The sequence below is a fragment of the Neopsephotus bourkii genome, unplaced genomic scaffold (genome assembly GCF_033783945.1).
Source record: "Neopsephotus bourkii isolate Nb327-2 ecotype Australia unplaced genomic scaffold, CSIRO-AGI_Nbou_v1 NB_1825, whole genome shotgun sequence".
In the NCBI taxonomy this organism is placed as follows: domain Eukaryota; kingdom Metazoa; phylum Chordata; class Aves; order Psittaciformes; family Psittacidae; genus Neopsephotus; species Neopsephotus bourkii.
The window spans coordinates 13,301,013-13,320,343 of NW_026902298.1; the positions used below are offsets into that span (position 1 = coordinate 13,301,013).

Here is a 19,331-nt window from a genome sequence, read left to right on the forward strand (position 1 = left end):
AAAGGACTGTTTTGAAACATATTTGAATTGTAGTGTCTGAGTAGCCATGTGTATTTAATAGAGTAAATGTAACACAGCTTTACTTAAGTGGGATTTGGAATTAGATGTTCTTTCAGAGTCCAATGTATGTGCAGAGAGAGCAAGCACACAATAATTTGCACTTTTGGCTTAAGTTGCTATGGATGTTCTAAGATCCCAAGGAATTTTATGAACACTAGTAGAACACCCCACGATTGTCTAATGGATAGCATTATTCCTTTTACCTGAAGGAAAATGGGGACATTTAAACTTTGAATTGCATAAAGTTTCAACATCAGTTTGTCTAAAATTTCAATTTCAATGCTCAGATGACATTGTGAGTGTTGCTATCAGAAGGCTTGCCACCTTGTGAAGATTTCGTTTCATTGTAATTAAATCAATTAATAACTCTCCATGATCCACTATGAACCTTCAGAGAGGAAGACAGCTCTTAATGTGAGAACTGTCATAGAATCAAGATACTTCTCCAGGCTGCTTTAATCCCTGTTGTAAGAGGTTCTATCATGTGAAGTGCAGGTTTCTAAACTGATGTGGAATATATTAGCTTGGTTTAGGCCATTTCTATGTACAGCAAGCCAAGAAAAACTGGTTTTATTCCTGAATTTATTCCGTGTTGATACTTTGAAGGGAAGTGGTCATAGACCTGCCTTGCTCCTGTTACTCCAGGATAACACTGATGGAGTAAACTAAAAGCAACAGGGCTAATCGCACAGTTTGATGAATTTATACAACTGTTATTTTTAAGTGGGGCTCCCATAGATGGAGTAAAACCAGATGACGATAAGTAAAAACAGATGTTGAAACGCTTCTACAAGCAACCTCCAAGAAACCCCAACCCCCAGCCTAATCCCTGCAGTTCTGTTTTCCCACAATTTGGAAAGCAAGTCTCATGGACAAAGTACCGCCTATGATCTTACATTATAATTTCCAGTATGTACTGGAATACAGCTCAGGCTGTGGGGGTAAACTTCACTCTTCTTCTCTTAAACTATTCACTTTCCTTCAATAGTGTCACTTTAAAATTGACACTTCCAAGTGCTTCTCAGTAGCTTTCTTCTCCACTGTTCGTTTTTTAAGCCCATGCTCTTTTTTTGTGTGCTTCTGGTTTCTTCACACAGTTCCTAAACCTTTGTGATGGCAAATAGTGTATATCCATGTCTCTCTTTATACTCGTATTTATAAAGGTAGTGTGGTTTTTGTGTTCTTTTTTTTTTTAATATGGTCGATGTTTATTAGATTAAAGTGGTACATTGACCTCTTCAGCATAAATTTTAGGCATCATGCTAATATGTCAGTTATTTTTTCACTCGTTTATTGACTGTGTACAATGGATTCATTTTGCTAGTTGTATTACTTCAGGGTTTTTTCCTTTCTGTCTGTAAAAGTTGGTCTTTTTATGGCATATTGGCCTTTGTGAGGAATTATTAGCCAGATGTGCTGCAAATGAACTACTAGTTCTCAGTGTATATTCTGGACTTCTGGCTTTGAACTAATTATTGAAGAACATAGATAAGTTGTTCCCAATAATAAATCTGATACAATTAAGGCATGTATAATGCCACTGCCTCCCATGGGCTAGCAAATGTGCATACACTCATGAGCACTCCCTGCATGCTCTCTCCCTGCCCCCCCCATACCGGTAGCTGGCACACGCAGGCCCTGGGGACAGCAATTCTCCACTCAGGTGCTTATACTGATGCTCACTTGTTTCACCTCAGCCACCCTCGTAATTGGTATCTGCAACCCAGGTCTTGGCATCCATGGTTCCCTCTGCAGCTGTTGACAGAGACCCTCATACCACTCCAGTTACCCTAGTAGCTGGGACATAGATCCTGAGACACGTTGTCCCACTCTAATTGCTGGCACTTAGATTCCTACTTGCCTGAGGTGATGGCACTATAGATTTGGGGGACATATTACTTGGGGCTGACTTCAGTTGCTGACCTGAATTTACTTCTTCCAGTAGCTGGACCCCCATTCCTTAGGTCCATGGCTATACCAGCTCCCTGTGCTGAGACGCTCACTGCCATCATTTGCAGGCACCACTGATGTGATGGCCCTATAAGCTGAGGTCTTCTGATTTCAGTGCTGGCCCCAGATTCGCTCCAGGTACTGAGCTCAGTCAGACAGGTGTACTGATCTGCTGTTTACGTGGGACCAGCCCCTTCTCCTTCCTGACCCCCTCACCTTAAACATTTCACAATATGATTTGCAAAGCCCTGCAGGTCCCCTCATATATCCCAAATCCTTCTGTTCCTCTTGTTTTCCCCATAACTTATGTTATGGTTTTGAAGTCCAGGTTGCCCCTCTCCAAAGCTATGCTTCATTTTCTTAATGGCCTATCTGGTAGTGCCTGGAGAGTTTGTCACTATTTTTGTTATCCCTTGTCTATTACTTTTGTGTCCATGTGTTTTGTTTGGCTCTCTGTACTCTTTAAACAGAAAAGTTCCTGATAATCAACAAAAAAGTTGATCTGATAATCAACAAAAAAGTTGATCTGATAATCCTATTGAAGCAGACGCTCTGACATGCCACATGCCCTTACAAATAAGGCAGGGGTAGCCAAATTCTGCTGAATGGCAGTGCTGTTGGTTCTTCAGCTAGAAATGTTCATGCCGTCTCAGTTTGAGTTGAAATATGATCTGGAAAGGAAGCTCTTGGTAGATTTGTAATCTCTTTTCTGGGCAGTTTAGGTGAAGTGTTATATTTATGAAATATGTTTTACTATTGATTTTTCTATCAGGTTTAGTACATTCATCTCTCCATTGGAGAAGCAAATGACTTGTCAATCAGTGGGGTTTCACAGCAGTGAAACACAGAAATCCTGTTATCTCTCTCTAAATGCTAGCTAGTTTTCTACATAAATGGCAAAACCATTGACACTTGTAACATTTGTTTTGAAAGGCCAAAGGGTTTGTCACCTGCCTGCTGGATCCTTTTGATCCATCATGCACTTCATATCAAATCTTACCAGGTGTCCTTTCAGCTGGTCTATGGCAAGGCTTTGATATGCAGAGAGCATGGTCACAATGTGGGGGCAGCTGTGTCACCAAAAAGGGAACAGGGAAAGCAGAAGGAATGACTGTTCACACCTTGCTGTATGGATGGGATGGTCCAACTTTTGTAGCCGCAGAGGGACCAGTGCAAACTTTGCAGGTGCCTGGAGGCTGGCACTGATTTGGTGGTAACAATTCCTGGCTCTGACTGCGATGAGCAGAAGGCGGCATGTCATTAAGTGTGTTGTATAAACAGAAAATAAAGCATTTAGCCTTTGGTGTGATGCTGCTTGCTGACCAGAGGGGTCAGATAGAAGTATTGTTGGGTGAGGTCTCCTTGCAGGCTATGGGTTAGACTTCAATTTGCTTGTGACCTGTAATTCTGATGCCTAATGTTTTCACTAATGTCATTGCTTCAAAGAGGCTTGATCATGCCTTTCTGACAGATTTATGCTGAGGACTGTAAAACATGGGGTGGGGGAGATACTTAAGAATTCATATGGTCTAAGTATGCAATAAAAGACAGCAGGATAAGAAGCACAGTCAAACACTACTGCTCAGTGTCAGCACTGTGCTTGGCATGCCAGCATCTGGGAAAAGACCTAACAAGTGAATGCCGGGCACTTAACATTGTGTCTGATAAATAAGAAAGACAAATACTGTGAAGGTCCTTGTTCCCATGGAGTTATTGAAGCTGAAAGATCTGCAAGTAATGCAGAGAGAAGCATGTTGTTCATAGACTGTTTTGTTTCTTTTGATCTTTTAAGGTGTTCCAGGACCTTGGCACTTCTGTGCTGTCGGGGGCATTCAGAGGATACAACATCTGCCTCTTTGCTTATGGACAGACAGGTTCAGGAAAAACTTACACAATGATGGGAACACCTGTGAGTTACTCCATTCATTTTACGCTTAGGGTTGAGAGCGGGATATCCAGCAGAATCATTGCTTTATTTTTAAACTGTGATTATGGTGCTTGTGTTGAGCAGAATGCTTTATACATGCTTTGTTTGATAGTTATATATAGAAAATGAGAGTTAAACCTTTACATTTAGGTAAATAATGTAGCATCAGCTAACAAAACTAGAAAATGAGGTGTAGCTTAAATACTTCTAGATAGTCTTCATCTTACTGTTTATGAATCTTACTGCCTATGTTAGAGGACAAAGAACTATCCATGTTGTGTTTTAGAAACATAGCTCAATATAATACAAAGTATTCATCCTCGGAAATTTTTGGCAGTCTGAGCTATGCTGAAATTATTTTACTTTAACAAATAAAACTGGATTAAATCCTGAGAAATACTTTTGTAACAGGCTTCATTATCTACTTGAGACATTTATTGGTTGCAGAAGTTATTTGGCTGTGGAAACTTCACTTCCAGTTTTGAAATGTATTCAAATGGTGTTTGCAGAAGCTGTTACATTTTGATTCTTGTCTACCAGAAACCACTTAAAGTGCATTTTAATCTTGGCACTCAGATTGATGGCTGAGGATCCTCAGCTGAGAATTCCCTGTGTTCTGCTGCAGCACAAGGCAATTTGATCTCTGTTCATAAATATTCTTGTCTGTTGGTGAAACACACCACTAAAAAAGTCACATTTTATTTAACAGCTTGTGTGAGTAGACCACTATTTCCTACACGTGTGGGATTAAGTTTTAAAGGTGAAATAAGGGTAAAATTTGTTCAAACCCCGAAGATAAGAAAAAGACTGTTCTGTCAGGGCTTGAGCTTTTGGCAAGGTTTGGGTTTTAAAAATTATGTTTTCCCCACAGACATCAGCAATAGGATTCTGTTAAATCATGACTAGATTTTCCCTTTGTTTTGTGCAAAATCAGGCTTAACTCCATGGAAACCTGAACAATTGTTAAAATTGGGTATCTCAGCAACTCTGACTGGCCACATCTTGAAATTATCATTATTTCTAAGGAAATTTCCAGGTGTAATGTTTCTAAGAGATTTCTGGCTTATAAAGTGATTTCTTGCTCCAGTGGAATACCGCTTTGATCTGATCTCTAATAGCATGTATTCAGTGTGAAATGGTTTTCAAAACAAGTGTTTGGTATAAACTGAACTTTTGTCTACCATGGTCCACTTGATGAACCTGGACTTTCTTCCCTTCAAAAAAGGGAGCCTTCTAAAAGCCTTTCATGCTACTCAGCAAGCAGATTCCGCCTAAGCCATAGAGTCCGTTGTAGGGTATATTGGCACTGGGATCACTCATGATCAATCCTGTCATAAGAACAGTATATCACACAAAAGCACACCATTACTTGAGTGTAGACGGTATGGGCAAAGTTTAAATCACCTAGTTTGGGTACTCTTAGGCCATATCCCATTCTCTCTGAGAGACCAGATTTATAAATCTAGAACATAAGGCTGTTCCAAGTCTATTCTGTGATGCCATATCATAAAGAGATGAAAGTAGAATAAGAAAAAAATATTCCTGACCAGTCAAGCTAGTTACAGTGTTGGCCTGGCATCATCTAGACTGCAACACCTCTGACATAAGCATGTCCAAACAGCTCTTGGATTTTTAACCCAAACATCTAAACTTCTCATTGATGCTATATAAGTACTCTAAAATAACTTTTGCTATAAAGAACATTTGCGCTGAAGCTGCTGATATGACACAGCACATGAGTTTCTGTAGTGTTTCAAGGGCAAGATGCCTTCAGCTGAAGTAGTAGAGTTGCCATGGTGTGCTGAACTACACTCCAGGGCAGTTTGTGTTGTCATTACTTTAGTGCTACACTATGACTTTGTCCTTTTCTTACAGCTTGGCTTTTATTTAAAAGTAACTCTTGCAAGCGTGATAGTAAGTATATTGTTTCATTTTCTTTCTGTTTATTATTTGAAGGCATCCATTGGGCTGACACCCCGTATATGTGAGGTACTCCTTTTTATTTCACTTACATTTATTTAAGCAACATTATTTTTCTTAATGGGTTTAAGATTTACATAAGTTTCTGGTTTGTGCAGGGCCTTTTTGCAAGGAAGGATGAGTACACAGACCAGACAGCATCTTGCAGAGTAAAGGTCAGGTAAGCGTGTCGCTGTTTTGGGCAATACTATGAATGCTTTCAACAATATATTCCTGTAATCAAAGAAAGTAAAGAGTAGTTTATTTTGGTTTTTTTTTTCTCAGGTGGTAATAGTTTTGGAATAAAGGAGAGAGCACAGAGGAAGGATGAGAAAGTGTTGGGTTTAGTTTTCCATCTCAGTATAGTTCTTGGGATGCTGTCTCTTCACTTTTGTATATACAGCTGAAATAGGAGTGCATCAAAAATGGACTTCCTGTTTATTTAACTGCTACATTTGAGTCATTTCTACATTCCATTCTTATTCATTATTCCCATTGATCTAATGAAACATTATGTTTGGAAATCTGGACATTTGAACTCACTAATGTTAAAAAAGCACATTTTATGAATTTTTAAATAAATATTGAATGCCTCTTGCTTCTTGGAAATTTGCTACTAAGAGTTCTTTCTACATGTGCTGCATGGGAAGGGGCAGTAATATAATAATGAAAATTGATTAATTGACTTTATCATGAAAGATTCAGGTAGTTACATTGTCTACGTATACACTTTTTTTTTCCCATTGTGCACATTTAACTTTTTTTTTTTTTGCTTTTCAGTTTTCTTGAAATCTATAATGAGCGTGTCCGGGATTTGTTGAAACAATCAGACCAAAAGAAACCTTACACACTTAGAGTCCGAGAGCACCCTGAAACGGGACCATATGTACAAGGTAAGAGCAGGCTTCACAGTTAGCATCGGAATTTCAAGTAAATGTTGATCAGGTCTGTAGGTATATTTGCATATGTTACTGGTGTGATTCTGGATTGCTTCTACTCTTCTACTAGTGCAAAATGACACAGAGTAGTTTTACAGTGGAGTCTAATAGGAAGAGCCTTTTCCAAGCTGATGGAAGTTTCAAAAATTACTAAGTTTGTTTAGAAAGTAAATTCATATATTTCTTTTTCCAGGTACCTTATATCTAGTGAGTGGAATTCCCAAGTTGCCTCTGGTATCAGATTTTGCTGCTGCTTGCCTGGCTATTAAATGGGTAGTAACACCTGGGGGTATGCACTTTGTATGCAAACTTTTATTGGTCCTGTCACATTAGTTTGAATACTGATTTGTTTGAGCTTTTAAATAGAGTTCTTGTCTCTGCATGTTTTGTGAATTCCTTTTGTTCTCTCTGGTTCACTTTTTCTCCCTCTCTTTTTCTTTGTCATGGTATTACCTATCAGATTGTTGTCCTCGCTTCAGAGATTAAGGCAAAATATGAGAACAGATAGAGTGATCTGACTGTGTGATCTGAGCCTGGAATTTCCAGCTCTCATTCCCTGGGCACCAGCAGTATTGGTCATAGTACGTCTAACAACAGACAGTTGTTTCCGATTCCTCATCTCAAAACTTGAAATAAGCACTTGGGAAGCATTGAACTTTCATGGTCCTATACACAAGGGACTATCTGGCATTCTGCTTATTTCAGCTGTGCTTTCCCATCAGCTCATCAGCATCCTGTTTAAGGAGAGTTGGAAAATAGATGAATTGATGGTCTCATTAGTATGGCAAACTTATCATTCTTTGAAAAGCAGATTTGTAGACATTTGGCTTTTATTGAGGTCTTTCCAAGATTCTTTCTACCTGCTTGTTATCGGACAACTTCATTGTTGGTGGAGTACAGATACTAATTATTTTCCTTTAGCAGCTGCTCATTCACCACACAAGAAAAGGTCTTTAAACTGCTTCCTTCCTTGGCAATTTCCATCTCCTTTCTCAGGCCTTATATCTCCAGTGATTCCTTGGCTGTGTATAACTGAGTTTCCCTGCTTTAAAAGAAAATGAAGTTACAACATCTACCAATGGGCTGGCTTGCCTTTTGTCACTATTTTGTCTTCATCTGGAGCCTTCCAGGCCAAATCCGGCACTGCTTTTACAGTTCTGTTTTTTTGTTTGTTTGTTGTTGTGTTTGTGTTTTTAGTTTGGTTGTGGTTTGCTTTTTGTTGTTTTTTTTTTTAATTTAATTTTTACCCCTTTTGAATAAATATTTTGGACACTACTAAAAACTTTAAGAGGAGCAATTTTATGCTACAGTCCTGAAATATCCCACAGAATTTCCCAGTTGATTTTGTAAAATAAAGGGGAAAAGATAATGGAAGAAGATGAATCTAGGTAATATTTGCCTGCTTTGCCCATGTTTGCAAATCCAGCATGAATACTTTATTTTAGAACATTCTCTCTCTCTACATCTTATGACAGCCTCCAAAAATAATTATGCTAATGCCTGTAAGAAAAACTTTAATTTTAATGATAAATGTGCATTTTTAGAAAAATTGATCACATGCATGGAAAATGAAGTAATTTCTCTGCTGAAGATATCAGAGGGTATAATTAGATGCTCTTAGTCAATTAGATGCTTAGGTCAACAGTCAGATGGCCTAGGGTTTTTCTTTTTTAGATATGTGTATATAAGTATATATTGAAAAATAAACATGCTTATGTACAGTTTGTTCAATTAAGAACTTCAACAGTTTGATTTCCTTGAGGCAACATTGATGCCTTTTGGGGAGAGGGACTAATAAAGAAGTTGTGATTACATGGCTCCTTTCATAGCTGCACTCATTAGCTCACATCAAAAGTAAGAAGCAATGAGCAGGTCCAGAGGTCTTCTGAATGCAGGTGAGGAGTACAGTCAGCTGTGTATTATTAACGTCAGATTCCAGAAAATAAAGTGTTTCACAACACTGGTACAAAATGCCCTTCTCAATTGCAGTAATGTTTTGCTTCAATAACAACTACTGATCTCTGTAATGAGGGCCATCTACGTGCTGAAGGCGTCTTTGGCAGTGTTATATGTAGTCTCTCTGCAGCATCAGAGAGAGTACAGCAAGTATATTGTTTCCAATAGCTAGATGGCTGAGATCAGAGTTGTCAGCAAGCTGACTAGAAGGGGAGCTTTTTTTGTATTTTGTTTTTATTCTCCTTCCAGGCAGTTTGCTGTATGGAAGAAATAAAAATGGTGAACATGAGCAAAGCTCAGAAATTTCCCATTATTTGCCATAGATCCAGCATGATAAGGACTAGCACCTCTATTTGCATTATATTTCTTGCAAGCCATCAGTGATTTTAAGGTTTGCTGATTTTGGTCAGGAGCTTCCCAGTGTACCGTTAGTTTTAGTTATGTGTTTGTTATCAGTGATGTCCAGAGTACAGTTAGCCCTGGGTGAAGAGCAGACAAAGAGGAAAATGGGAAGACTTAACCCCTTTCAGGATGCTCAGATGGCTCTGGCAATGCATTTTCTGTTTGCAAGCCCAGTCAGGAAGTCCCAGCTCAAGTATTTTGAATAGTTTCCAGCCCATCATTTTTCCACGTAAAGGCTGTGAGATTGTAGCCTTTAAAATGCTGAAAGTGTTTCAGGGCTTTGGCTTTGGAATCATTTCAAACTTCTCCCTCACAGATGGTTGCACTGTTAAGGAATCAGCCTCTCTTAAACCAGGAAATGATGCAATCTATTTTGTTACTCTGAGACAGATTTCTGGGGAGATCCTTTCTTACTGCAAGGCAGATTTCTAGATGAGCAAGTGGTTTTGATCTTTCTACAGGACTTGAATGTCACCTTCCTTTTTCTAGCGTCAGCAGAACACTTTGTCATTTCTTTTCAGAAACACAATATTTCACTTGACTTATTGAAAACTAAATGTTTCGTTAGATTCACTATTCAAGTACTTATGGAAATGTAGGTAGGTAAGAATGTCTTCCATGCCTTCATTTTATAGCTGGATTTTTATTCAGTTAAATGAAACACTGAAAAAGGCTCTGGGAAAACAATATATGATAGTTTCCATATCCTGAGCTTTGAAGATCCCAGTGCTGTTGGAAAAATAATGGGCCTCTTTCTAAATGGAAAATGTGATGACTTCTGGAATGAATGTATTGTAAAGGGACACCAGAGAGCAGAAGAAATGCTTTTGTTTGAGAATCATCCTATACTGTGCGTAGTGTACATACTACAGTTAAGAATCTTTTGAAGTGTGGGTGATCCAAAAATATTTCCCCCCTCCTCTCTGTATGTGTATTGCAGACTAAAATAAATTCCCATCTTTGGCTGAGATTTTGCTTTCATTTCATTCCATTGTTCAGCCTGAGGAAGACAAGCTGCGTGGAGACCTCATAGCATCTTCCCAGTGTCTGACAGGGGCCTACAAGGATGCTGGGGAGGGACTCTTCATCAGGGACTGTAGCAATAAGACAAGGGGTAATGGGTTCAAACTCAAACAGGAGAAGTTTATATTAGATACAAGGAAGAAGTTCTTCGCTGTGAAGATGGTGAGGCACTAGAACAGGTTCACCGAGAACCTGTGGCCACCCCATCCCAGGCAGTGCTCAAGGCCAGGCTGGCTGGGGCTTGGGTCAGTTTGATCTAGTGGAAGGTGCCCATGGCAGGGGGTTTGGAACTAGATGATCTTAAGGTCCTTTCCAGCCTTAATTGTTCTATGATTCTATGACTTAAAGTCAAACAAGCTGTTATGATATAAGGATAGGCTCTAACAATGCCAGAAGTTCTTATTTCAGTGTTGTTGAATTTTATATTCATTTTGACTTACATTAGTAGATAAATGATTTTACCCAAATATATCAGACCTTTTTAGTACTCTGCCTTCATTCACTCTTTCTTGGCCTGCGATAAAACAAACCAAACCTAAATCAGTACGGGGGGGAGGAAGCAGCCCTGGATTCCAGCTGTGAGGTAAAACATTACGCAGAGGAGTGGTTTATTAGGTACTTAAGACAAAGACTTGCCTCACAGCTCAGGTGGTTTTTTTAGGAGTCACTGCAGTATCAGTGATAACTAACCATTACCATAAAATGCAAACGAGACATATTAAACTGTATGTCTGTGAAATACAAGCCTGGTGAGGTTAATTTTGTGTGTCTGTTGGAATCTGCATTGTGCAAGGGGCTGGCAGTGCCGCAGCAGCACACTGCCCTCCTCCGGGGCCCTGTTAATCACAACCACCACTCCACCACAGCAGGCTCTCAGTGCAGTATTTTCTTTCATTTGGTTTCAGTGGGGGTTTATCCCCACTTAAAAATAAAATCAAATAAGGAAAAATAAAACTGGAAGCAGGAGATCTGAAAAGGCCCGATATTTCATATCATTATTTATTTTCGCTCTAGGGAGAAAAGGGCATGAAGACTCGTGAGTTACAGGCTGAAGCCTCAGGAGTTGGTTGCTAATTCTGTTGCGTGAGCAGAGCCATTATCCAGAGGAAATGTCTAAAAGCTTCTTTACAGGGTCTGTACCCAATTAGTAGCAGTGACATAGCTGAAATTTTCTCACAGAGTTTCTGTCATACTGTTTTTATATACCACTTTCCTGCTGACAGGTTGGAAAAAGACCTGTACTTTGAAGGCAAAAGGCATTTTTTATAGTGATGTCACTGCATCTGAAGGATTTTATCTGCATCGTTTTATCTTATTTTTAAATGAAATCCTTACTCTAGTTGAAAGACTACTTGTAGCACAGACTGGCCCCCCAGCACAGCATCCTTATGCTCCTGTTGTTGGGTAAACTGGTTGAAACGTCTTGAAAAAAAATTATGCATTTAACTCTTTTTAAATCTTTGACAGGATTGACGCAACATTTAGTTACAGACTACAAGCAAGTTGTAGAACTTCTAGAAGAAGGAATAGCTAAAAGGTATTTTATAAAACAAACCAGCTCTGTCTTTATTTAACACTTCTTTCACCATGTGTTGATTTCATTGAGGTTTGTTTTCCTGACTGTTGCCAATGCTTTTCGTGATGTCAAATATGCTGTGTATGATGTCACATAAGATGTTACATACCCTCATATTATCCACAGTAAGAGCTACAAGTACTCATGAATTTGCTTCTTCAAAACTGATCCAGTGCTGACTTACCCAGAAAATTCAGTCATCTGTCTGGGATAGAAAATGCATGCCAGGAAGACACTTTGCTGTAAACAGACTTAAGTTTTCTCCACTTGCACGGGACACTTTAGACTGTTTGGCTTTCAACTCACTTGTTAGTGTAACTTAGTGATTTAATACTGCTGAGAAGATAGTTTATTTGTATTTAGCTTATAAAAGTATTTGTTTTGTAATTATTTTGTTTGATTTTCATAAGCATTTAAGTTCTTAGTACAGGTCATGCACATTTGCTATGAAAGAACTGTGGGAACTACTAATGAAGCCAATGATTTTGGCTCATGTTAGTTAAGATACTTTTTCACTTTTTCAACAGGGACCCTTAGATATCAGTACAACTGCTGTAAAGGATCCTCCAAATACAAATCACAGTTCCAAAATTGATATTAAATCTTGTCATAAAAGAGGTCAAGATTTTAGAATGTCAGTGATGCCGAGAAGTAAATAAAAGCTAAGCTGCATTATCACAAAAACAGAATATACAGCAGGACTGAGTTTTGCTGCTTCTGCTCGTAGCAATCAATAAATGCAGTTCTATAGTAAGAAGTCTTTTTCAGACTAACACCAAAATCCCAAGTTGTCTCACTGCTAAGGAAATAGACATAGAGAAAACAGAATCAGAGGTTCAATACTTTGTGTGGTTTTGTGATGTTGAAGTTTCACACTTTATCACTTGCATGAAACTAGGGAGTGTTGTCTTTCTCTGAGGAACATTCCAAAAACTTATTTGGAATATACAGGAAACTGCTGTTTACCTATAGTCTTTATTTTTATTAAATAGCACATTGTAAATGCAAACAAACAAGCTGAAACCACCTGCAGTCTGAGAAATGATGCCAGATGAACATGACGGCTTCAAATCTGACTATGCAGGAAAGATACAGAATGGGGAGCTCTGCTTGAACATGGGTGGTGCCTTTCATGGGCGAGAGGGCAGTTCCTATACTAACAACAAGCAAAGTTTATTGAAGGCATATTTTCAGGCAGTTGTTTTTATCAGGCCATCTCCAGCCCTGCTCTGGCTGCACCTGCCCATTATAAAATAAACAAATACAATTTTCCATAGGCAGTCATTATTTTTTGTTGTTGCTCCCAGTGCTATAATTTTTTCTCTTGACACTTTACAAAACCTAATCTCAAATGATTAAGAACAAAATTTTAAAATGCAGGTGTCCTGGGTTCAGCAGTAGCAGTCATTTTTCTCCCTCTTAGTAGCTGGTGCAGTACTGTGGTTTTGACTTTGACCTGGGAACAGTGCTGATAACAACGATGTTTTTAGTTACTGCTCAAATGTTTGGTCTGGCCAAGGACTTTGTGAGCCTCATGCTCTGCCAGGGAGGAGGGGATGCTGGGAGGAAGCAGAGACAGGACACCTGACCCAAATTGACCAAAGAAGTATTCCATACAACAGCACGTCATGCCCAGGAGGTAACTGGGAGTTAGCCGGAAGGGCACTGCAGGCTTGGAGGAGGTATCAGTCGGTGCTTGGTCAGGCTGGGGGGGGCGAGTTATCGGTCAACGGGTGTTGAGGTGCTGTTTTCTCTTCCCTTGTTATTTCCTTTATCATTATTATTATTGGTGGTAGCAGCAGTGGTTTGTGTTATACCTTAGTTACTGGACTGTTCCTATCTCAACCCATGGGAGTTACATTCTTTTGATTCTCCTCCAAATCCCTCCGGGAGCAGGGGGAGGGCAAGAAGGCAGGGAGTGAGAGAGCGACTGCGTGATTTATGGCTAAGCTTAAACCATGACAGCAGGAAATACAAATTTCCCTATGTCCATAAGCATAGCCCTAGTGCTGCGTTAAGCTAAGCAACCAATGAGTCTAAATAATACTATTAGAGCAGTTCAAAATATTAAAATGCATACCACATGCCGTGATGAAATATATAAAAAAACTAACACATACATACTCCCATAAAAATGCTCACATGGTTGTGATTAGTTGAGATATGAGCTTGTCCTCTAGTTATTAATGTTGACAGAGGTAAGAAGTGAGTGCTAACACTTTCTCCTCCAAATCCTGGTGCACTTTCTGTTTATCTTTTGCTTTATAAACTTCAGTGCTGTTCCTTTATGTTCTCTGCCCACTGTAGAGCTGTGTTTTGTGTTCTGCCCTTCACATAATTGTTTGCCTTCCTCCTCCAGCATCTGGAGGATTAGTTCATTTTCTTCTGCTTCCTCAGCTTAGGCTAACATGTGACCATGAAGCATTAGACTGCCTGTAGTTTTCGGCAGTGCCTGCTTATGTGGCTGTGAAGGTGTAGGAAGCATAGTGCAATAGGGAGGAGAGTCCTGGGTTTGGCCTCCTGTGTCTGATGCTCAGCAGTATATACACAGCTGCAAGCTCTCTGCTGTCTGGTGCGACTGGTCACTGCGGGACTCCTGACAGCTGGGTTCAATACAAAACCATGGTTCCATAGTCCTTGTCTGTACTACTAACACTGCCTGCTGTTGTTGAGGGCAAGCTTGGCAAAACTGATACTAAAGGCTGCACATGGGGACAATATGGAGAAAATGTACTGGGCCAGTATATTCAGTGGTGTTGGGGATGAGCTGTATGATGCCATTGCTGACTGTACTTCTCTGCTGTATTCTACCTTACACAACACTTTACAGTTGTGCTATAAAGGTGCTTTAAGATACTTTTTCAGAGTGCTGCTGGTGGACAAAACCACCTCCAACTGACTCTTAGTTTCTGCCCTTCCAGGTCCTCTGCCGAACACTGTGATCAGATCCAAGAATACAGCCTACCATAGTCTCCAAGTTTCACATTCCTTCGTCTTCATTTCTGCTGTTATGTTTGCTTTTCCTGAATACAGGGAAATAAACCTTTGTAATTGAATGGTTTGTTCTTCTTTCTAGAATCACAGCAGCTACACATATTCACAATGCTAGCAGCAGATCCCATGCTATCTTCACCATCCACTACACTCAGGTTAGCTAAAAATAATCCAGCTTCCTTTCCTCTTTGTTCTCAAAAAAGCATTGTTCAATGTGTTTTGTATTGTTTACTCCTCACTGTTTTGCACTGTTTGTAATAATCTCTATAGAAGCTGTTACTTATTTCCTTTGGATCACACTGCAGATGTGTTACACTTCCTAGGCTGCTTGATGTGTTGAGTGTTTACTGAGGTGTTCTTGTTCTTTTATGCAAGCTTATAGTCAGAAGTGATGCCAAAGATTTCTGTAAAAAGAAATGTCTGGAGTTTTAATCAGCCCTTTGAAATGTAATACCCATTCTAGGGTGCTGGGAAAATTACATATGAATATGTTTGATGTTATATTATGTTTAGGATCCTTAATTGAAATATCACATTAGTTTAACACCAAAATTTTATATCTGTCCAGCTTTTCAGATGCGCTCATCTCTTTAGCATTTGGCATCCAGTACTCTCCCAGAGACAATGCACCCTTTCTCTGGAGGAATTATATCCTTCCCTGGCAGGGAAGTTGTTCAGTGATCCAATAGACCTTTTCTATCTCACACTTCTAACATCCTGTAATCACAGAACATTTTGGGCTATTTTTCAGTAGTTTCACAAAAGACCTTTGGAATACATTAGTGGAAAATAACTGCAAGATCTACAAGAAAGCCTTTCACAGTCGCTAGGCAGTAAGGTTTTTTTTTGCAAGAGGAAATGGGCATAAGAGGGTAGTTTCTCTGCTGGGTGAGAAAGCTGTTGAGTTAATGGTTTGAGCATAGTCAGTGGGTCAAGGTCACAAAGAAAGGCAGTGAGACAGTCATGTACAACTCAGTTTCAAACAAATGAACACATCTATTTTATTTTCATTAATTAAGAGGAATAATCTTCCTTGTTTACATTGTTGTCTTCAGGCTATATTGGAGAATAATCTCCCCTCTGAAATTGCAAGCAAGATCAACTTAGTGGACCTTGCAGGCAGGTAATTAACATACTGAAGGTCAAACAGGTAATTTTCTCTGAAGATGGTACTGCCTAAAACATGAAATTTAAGATTTTAGAACTTCATTAAACTAACAGTAAGCCTCACTTTTGCATACAGTAACAAGGAATATTGAGCTGTCTCTGTCATCTATTCTATTGTCTCTGTCTCTGTTCTTGTGCATTGGATATTCAATTTCATTGGGGAAGGGAGTTCCTGGGTCTCAAGATCCAATACTGTGCTGTTACATACATTTAAGTAATCCCATTCAACCCTGTATTCTTGTTAAGTGGATATTCTAGTAGCTCTTGGTAGAATTATCAAATCTGAGCTTGAAAAGAAAGAGAAAAAAAAAAAAGGGATGTATTCCTCATGGCTGCCTAGCATGGGCAGGATTAAATAATCATATCTCACTGCTTATGTTGTTCATGTTCCAAAGTCTGTAAGTCTCTGATCTTAGCTGTGCATTTCAGTGAGGAAACAAAGGTTATGCTGGATATGACAGAGAACAGAAAGAAGAGTTATAGAACAGTTGGAGAACAGGACATTTTTCTTTCTCAAGAATGTAAATTGCCATGTACATCTGAACAGAGGAAGTACCACTGAGGGGATATACAGACTTTTGCACAGAGCCAGTCTAGGCTTGCAGAGTTGTAAATATATGTTGGGTTTTTTTAATTCAGAGCACCTATGATTAGGTTGCCCAGTTCAGGCTTAAATTCATGTTTTGATGGGTGTTTAACAGTAGTTCGTGCCAATGACCTATGCTCATGGCCGTTTGGACTTTCTGAGCCAGAGCACAATATAAATTATTCAAAGCATATGGGTTTTAATTCCAAGACTTTCAATTTCTGTTTTCTTGTATGTCAGGAAAATACATAATGTTTTCATATTGGTTGTATGTTAATAATTAACCATTTTGTTTGGTTTGCCCTGTCTTTTACATGCTTGTGTGCTACAGTGAAAGAGCTGATCCCAGTTACTGTAAAGATCGTATTACCGAAGGTGCCAATATTAACAAGTCATTAGTTACACTTGGAATTGTCATCTCCACTTTAGGTAAGCACAGTAGTTCTTTATATTGAAGGGTAGTGATAAAAGCCTAGGGCTCCCTCTCCATGTGTTGTGTCTTAAGGTTTCTCTATATTCACAACAAAAAGCTGAGCAGAACAGCTGTGTGGCATCTACATAAACTGTAATAACATCTAAGAAAATTAAACAGAAAAAGAAAACTCCTTTCCTGAGCTCTGTGGTGTTCCTCCTTCAGCACAAAATTCACAGATGTTCAGCAGCTGTCAGAGCATAAACACCATAACAAGTGAAGGGGACAGCAGTCATGCAGATAGTCCTTCCACAAGCAGCATCAGTGGGACCAGGCGACCGGCTTACATCCCATACCGTGACTCCATCCTCACCTGGCTTCTGAAGGACAGTCTGGGGGGCAACTCCAAGACCATTATGATTGCCAGTGAGTATGGTTTCTATTCCCTGTTAGGACTTTGCACTACATTACCCACTTAAAATACATCTCTACTCCAGTGAGAAGACAGGTGTATCTCTCAGGATCTGTCCTTGGTTTTCATAAATACTTCATAGAACACTCAAGGAAATGAGAAGGCATGCTGATTGTGCATGAATTTAAGCTTAAGAGACTTTCCAAGGTCATAGCTTTGGTTTAAAGCTTTTTATTCAATTATAAATACAATCTTGAGAAGACATTTTCTATGGGCTTGATGAAATACCCTTAAAGATATTTTTGTTTTGTTTTTCTTTAATGAAGCAAGACTAAAAAAATCCACCTTTTTCAAAAGTGATGGGTTAAACTGGTTACTTTTTAAAATACTATTTATTTTCTATTTGTTTTCTGTTTGTAGCTATCTCTCCTGCCAGCTCCAGCTACAACGAGACCATGAGTACCTTGAGATATGCTTCAAATGCCAAAAATATCATTAACAAGCCCAGAGTGAATGAGGTGAGGCTTTGAGTTCTGCTTTTCATCTTGTTCTGTTTTGTTCTGTGTATTATTTAACGTTTATTCGCACTCTCAATAAGTTTCATACTCCTTTTTTCCATGTTAATGGGAGCTAAATAGGACTCTGGATGTTATGGAAAGCCCATGCTAGATCCTTGACTCCATCCCTTCAGCTGGTTGCCTTCTTCCCCTCACTGCAAACCAATCTGAGCCAATGTGTCACTGGCAGTTGAGAGAAAGTTGACTCTTCAACTAAAGAGTTTCCCTGAACTGTCTGCAAAAAGCTGGTCTTCAGAAACTGCCTGTGCAGAGATGCTTACACTGAAAGTGAGATAAATGCCTCAACACAAACAGGCAGGAAATGCTTTGTGTATCAATTTGAAGGGCTTTTAGTAGCATGGTTGGTGACATTCTCACTTAGTCTTCTCTAGTCTGGTTCTGTCCTCTGCATGAGAGAAATAACAGCATTTTTCTGACCTATTTTGAAGATAAATCCATAAAAGTAGTGATGTATCCAGCTGTTGTTATAATGGGAACAAATATTACGTTATGTCTGTGATCAGAAAAGAGATGGAACACTTTGTGGGGAAAAAAAAAAACTATCAAAGATGGGAAGCACCTGTCCCTAGGCAGTACATTCCAGGGGCCTGGCAGGGTGGATGAAGCAAGGAGCACTGCTTCAGTGTGCCTGTTCTCCTCTCCTCCCAGGGCTTGGAACAGCTCTGCACTGATTTCTTTAGCTAGAATTTTTTGAAGAATGATTTTTCCAACATCTCTGTCTCAATGTTCCAGGATGCAAATGTAAAACTGATCAGAGAACTACGAGAAGAAATTGATAGGTTGAAAACTATGCTGATGAGCTTTGAACTGGTACGTAGGAACACTTCCCAGCTGGAGCTCTAATCAAGCTTTAGGTAGCTACAGTCGCTTACTTTGTCTTATCTGCTTACCTTACCATGTTTATTGTAACTGGAGAGAAATGAAACTGTTCTGTGTGATTTCACAATGTTTATAAGGCTAACTGCATTTCTGTCAATTTGCTTTTTTCTATCATTATATTGATAATCCTGAAGGATAAGCATTTGTGTAATGATTAGGAAGGATTTTCTTGCCTTTCATGGAGTCAGCTGGTGGTGTTGTCCAAAAATATCATGAAATAGAAGTATTTTATTTTTAGGGATATGAAAGCACCAAGACAGTACAAAGTATTAAGCTTTGATGTGATTTCCCTGCCAGACTTGTTATAATCCTCCTTCCCCAAAAAAGTGAAGTAATAGATCTCAACAGTACTTTGGAGGTTTCAGCTTTCCTACGCATTTGGACCCCAAATGAAGTTGTAAGCCTTCACAAAATAGCTGAAACTCTGTTTTCCTCCCTTGGATTAATAATAATAATAGCACCATTGTTTTCCATACCATGGGAGAGAGCATGTTTTTTGGGGAGAGACTGGA

The 19,331-nt window shown here is 39.2% G+C and overlaps 1 protein-coding gene across 3 annotated transcripts in view; it reads left to right on the top strand.

The window, feature by feature from the left end:
- The window catches only part of STARD9 (StAR related lipid transfer domain containing 9), a 103,531-nt gene that overhangs the window by 44,303 nt on the left and 39,897 nt on the right, over positions 1-19,331 (top strand). For all 3 annotated transcript variants that reach the window (XR_009723915.1, XM_061343411.1, XM_061343412.1), the window contains exons 4-14: positions 3,803-3,919; positions 5,894-5,926; positions 6,016-6,077; positions 6,677-6,789; positions 11,683-11,752; positions 14,868-14,940; positions 15,841-15,908; positions 16,870-16,967; positions 17,176-17,376; positions 17,783-17,880; positions 18,673-18,750. Coding sequence is in view for 2 of the 3 variants with exons in the window: in XM_061343411.1 (XP_061199395.1) it covers positions 3,803-3,919; positions 5,894-5,926; positions 6,016-6,077; positions 6,677-6,789; positions 11,683-11,752; positions 14,868-14,940; positions 15,841-15,908; positions 16,870-16,967; positions 17,176-17,376; positions 17,783-17,880; positions 18,673-18,750 (1,011 nt within the window). In the remaining variant the exon portion in view is untranslated. The remainder of the gene's footprint in view (positions 1-3,802; positions 3,920-5,893; positions 5,927-6,015; positions 6,078-6,676; positions 6,790-11,682; positions 11,753-14,867; positions 14,941-15,840; positions 15,909-16,869; positions 16,968-17,175; positions 17,377-17,782; positions 17,881-18,672; positions 18,751-19,331) is intronic.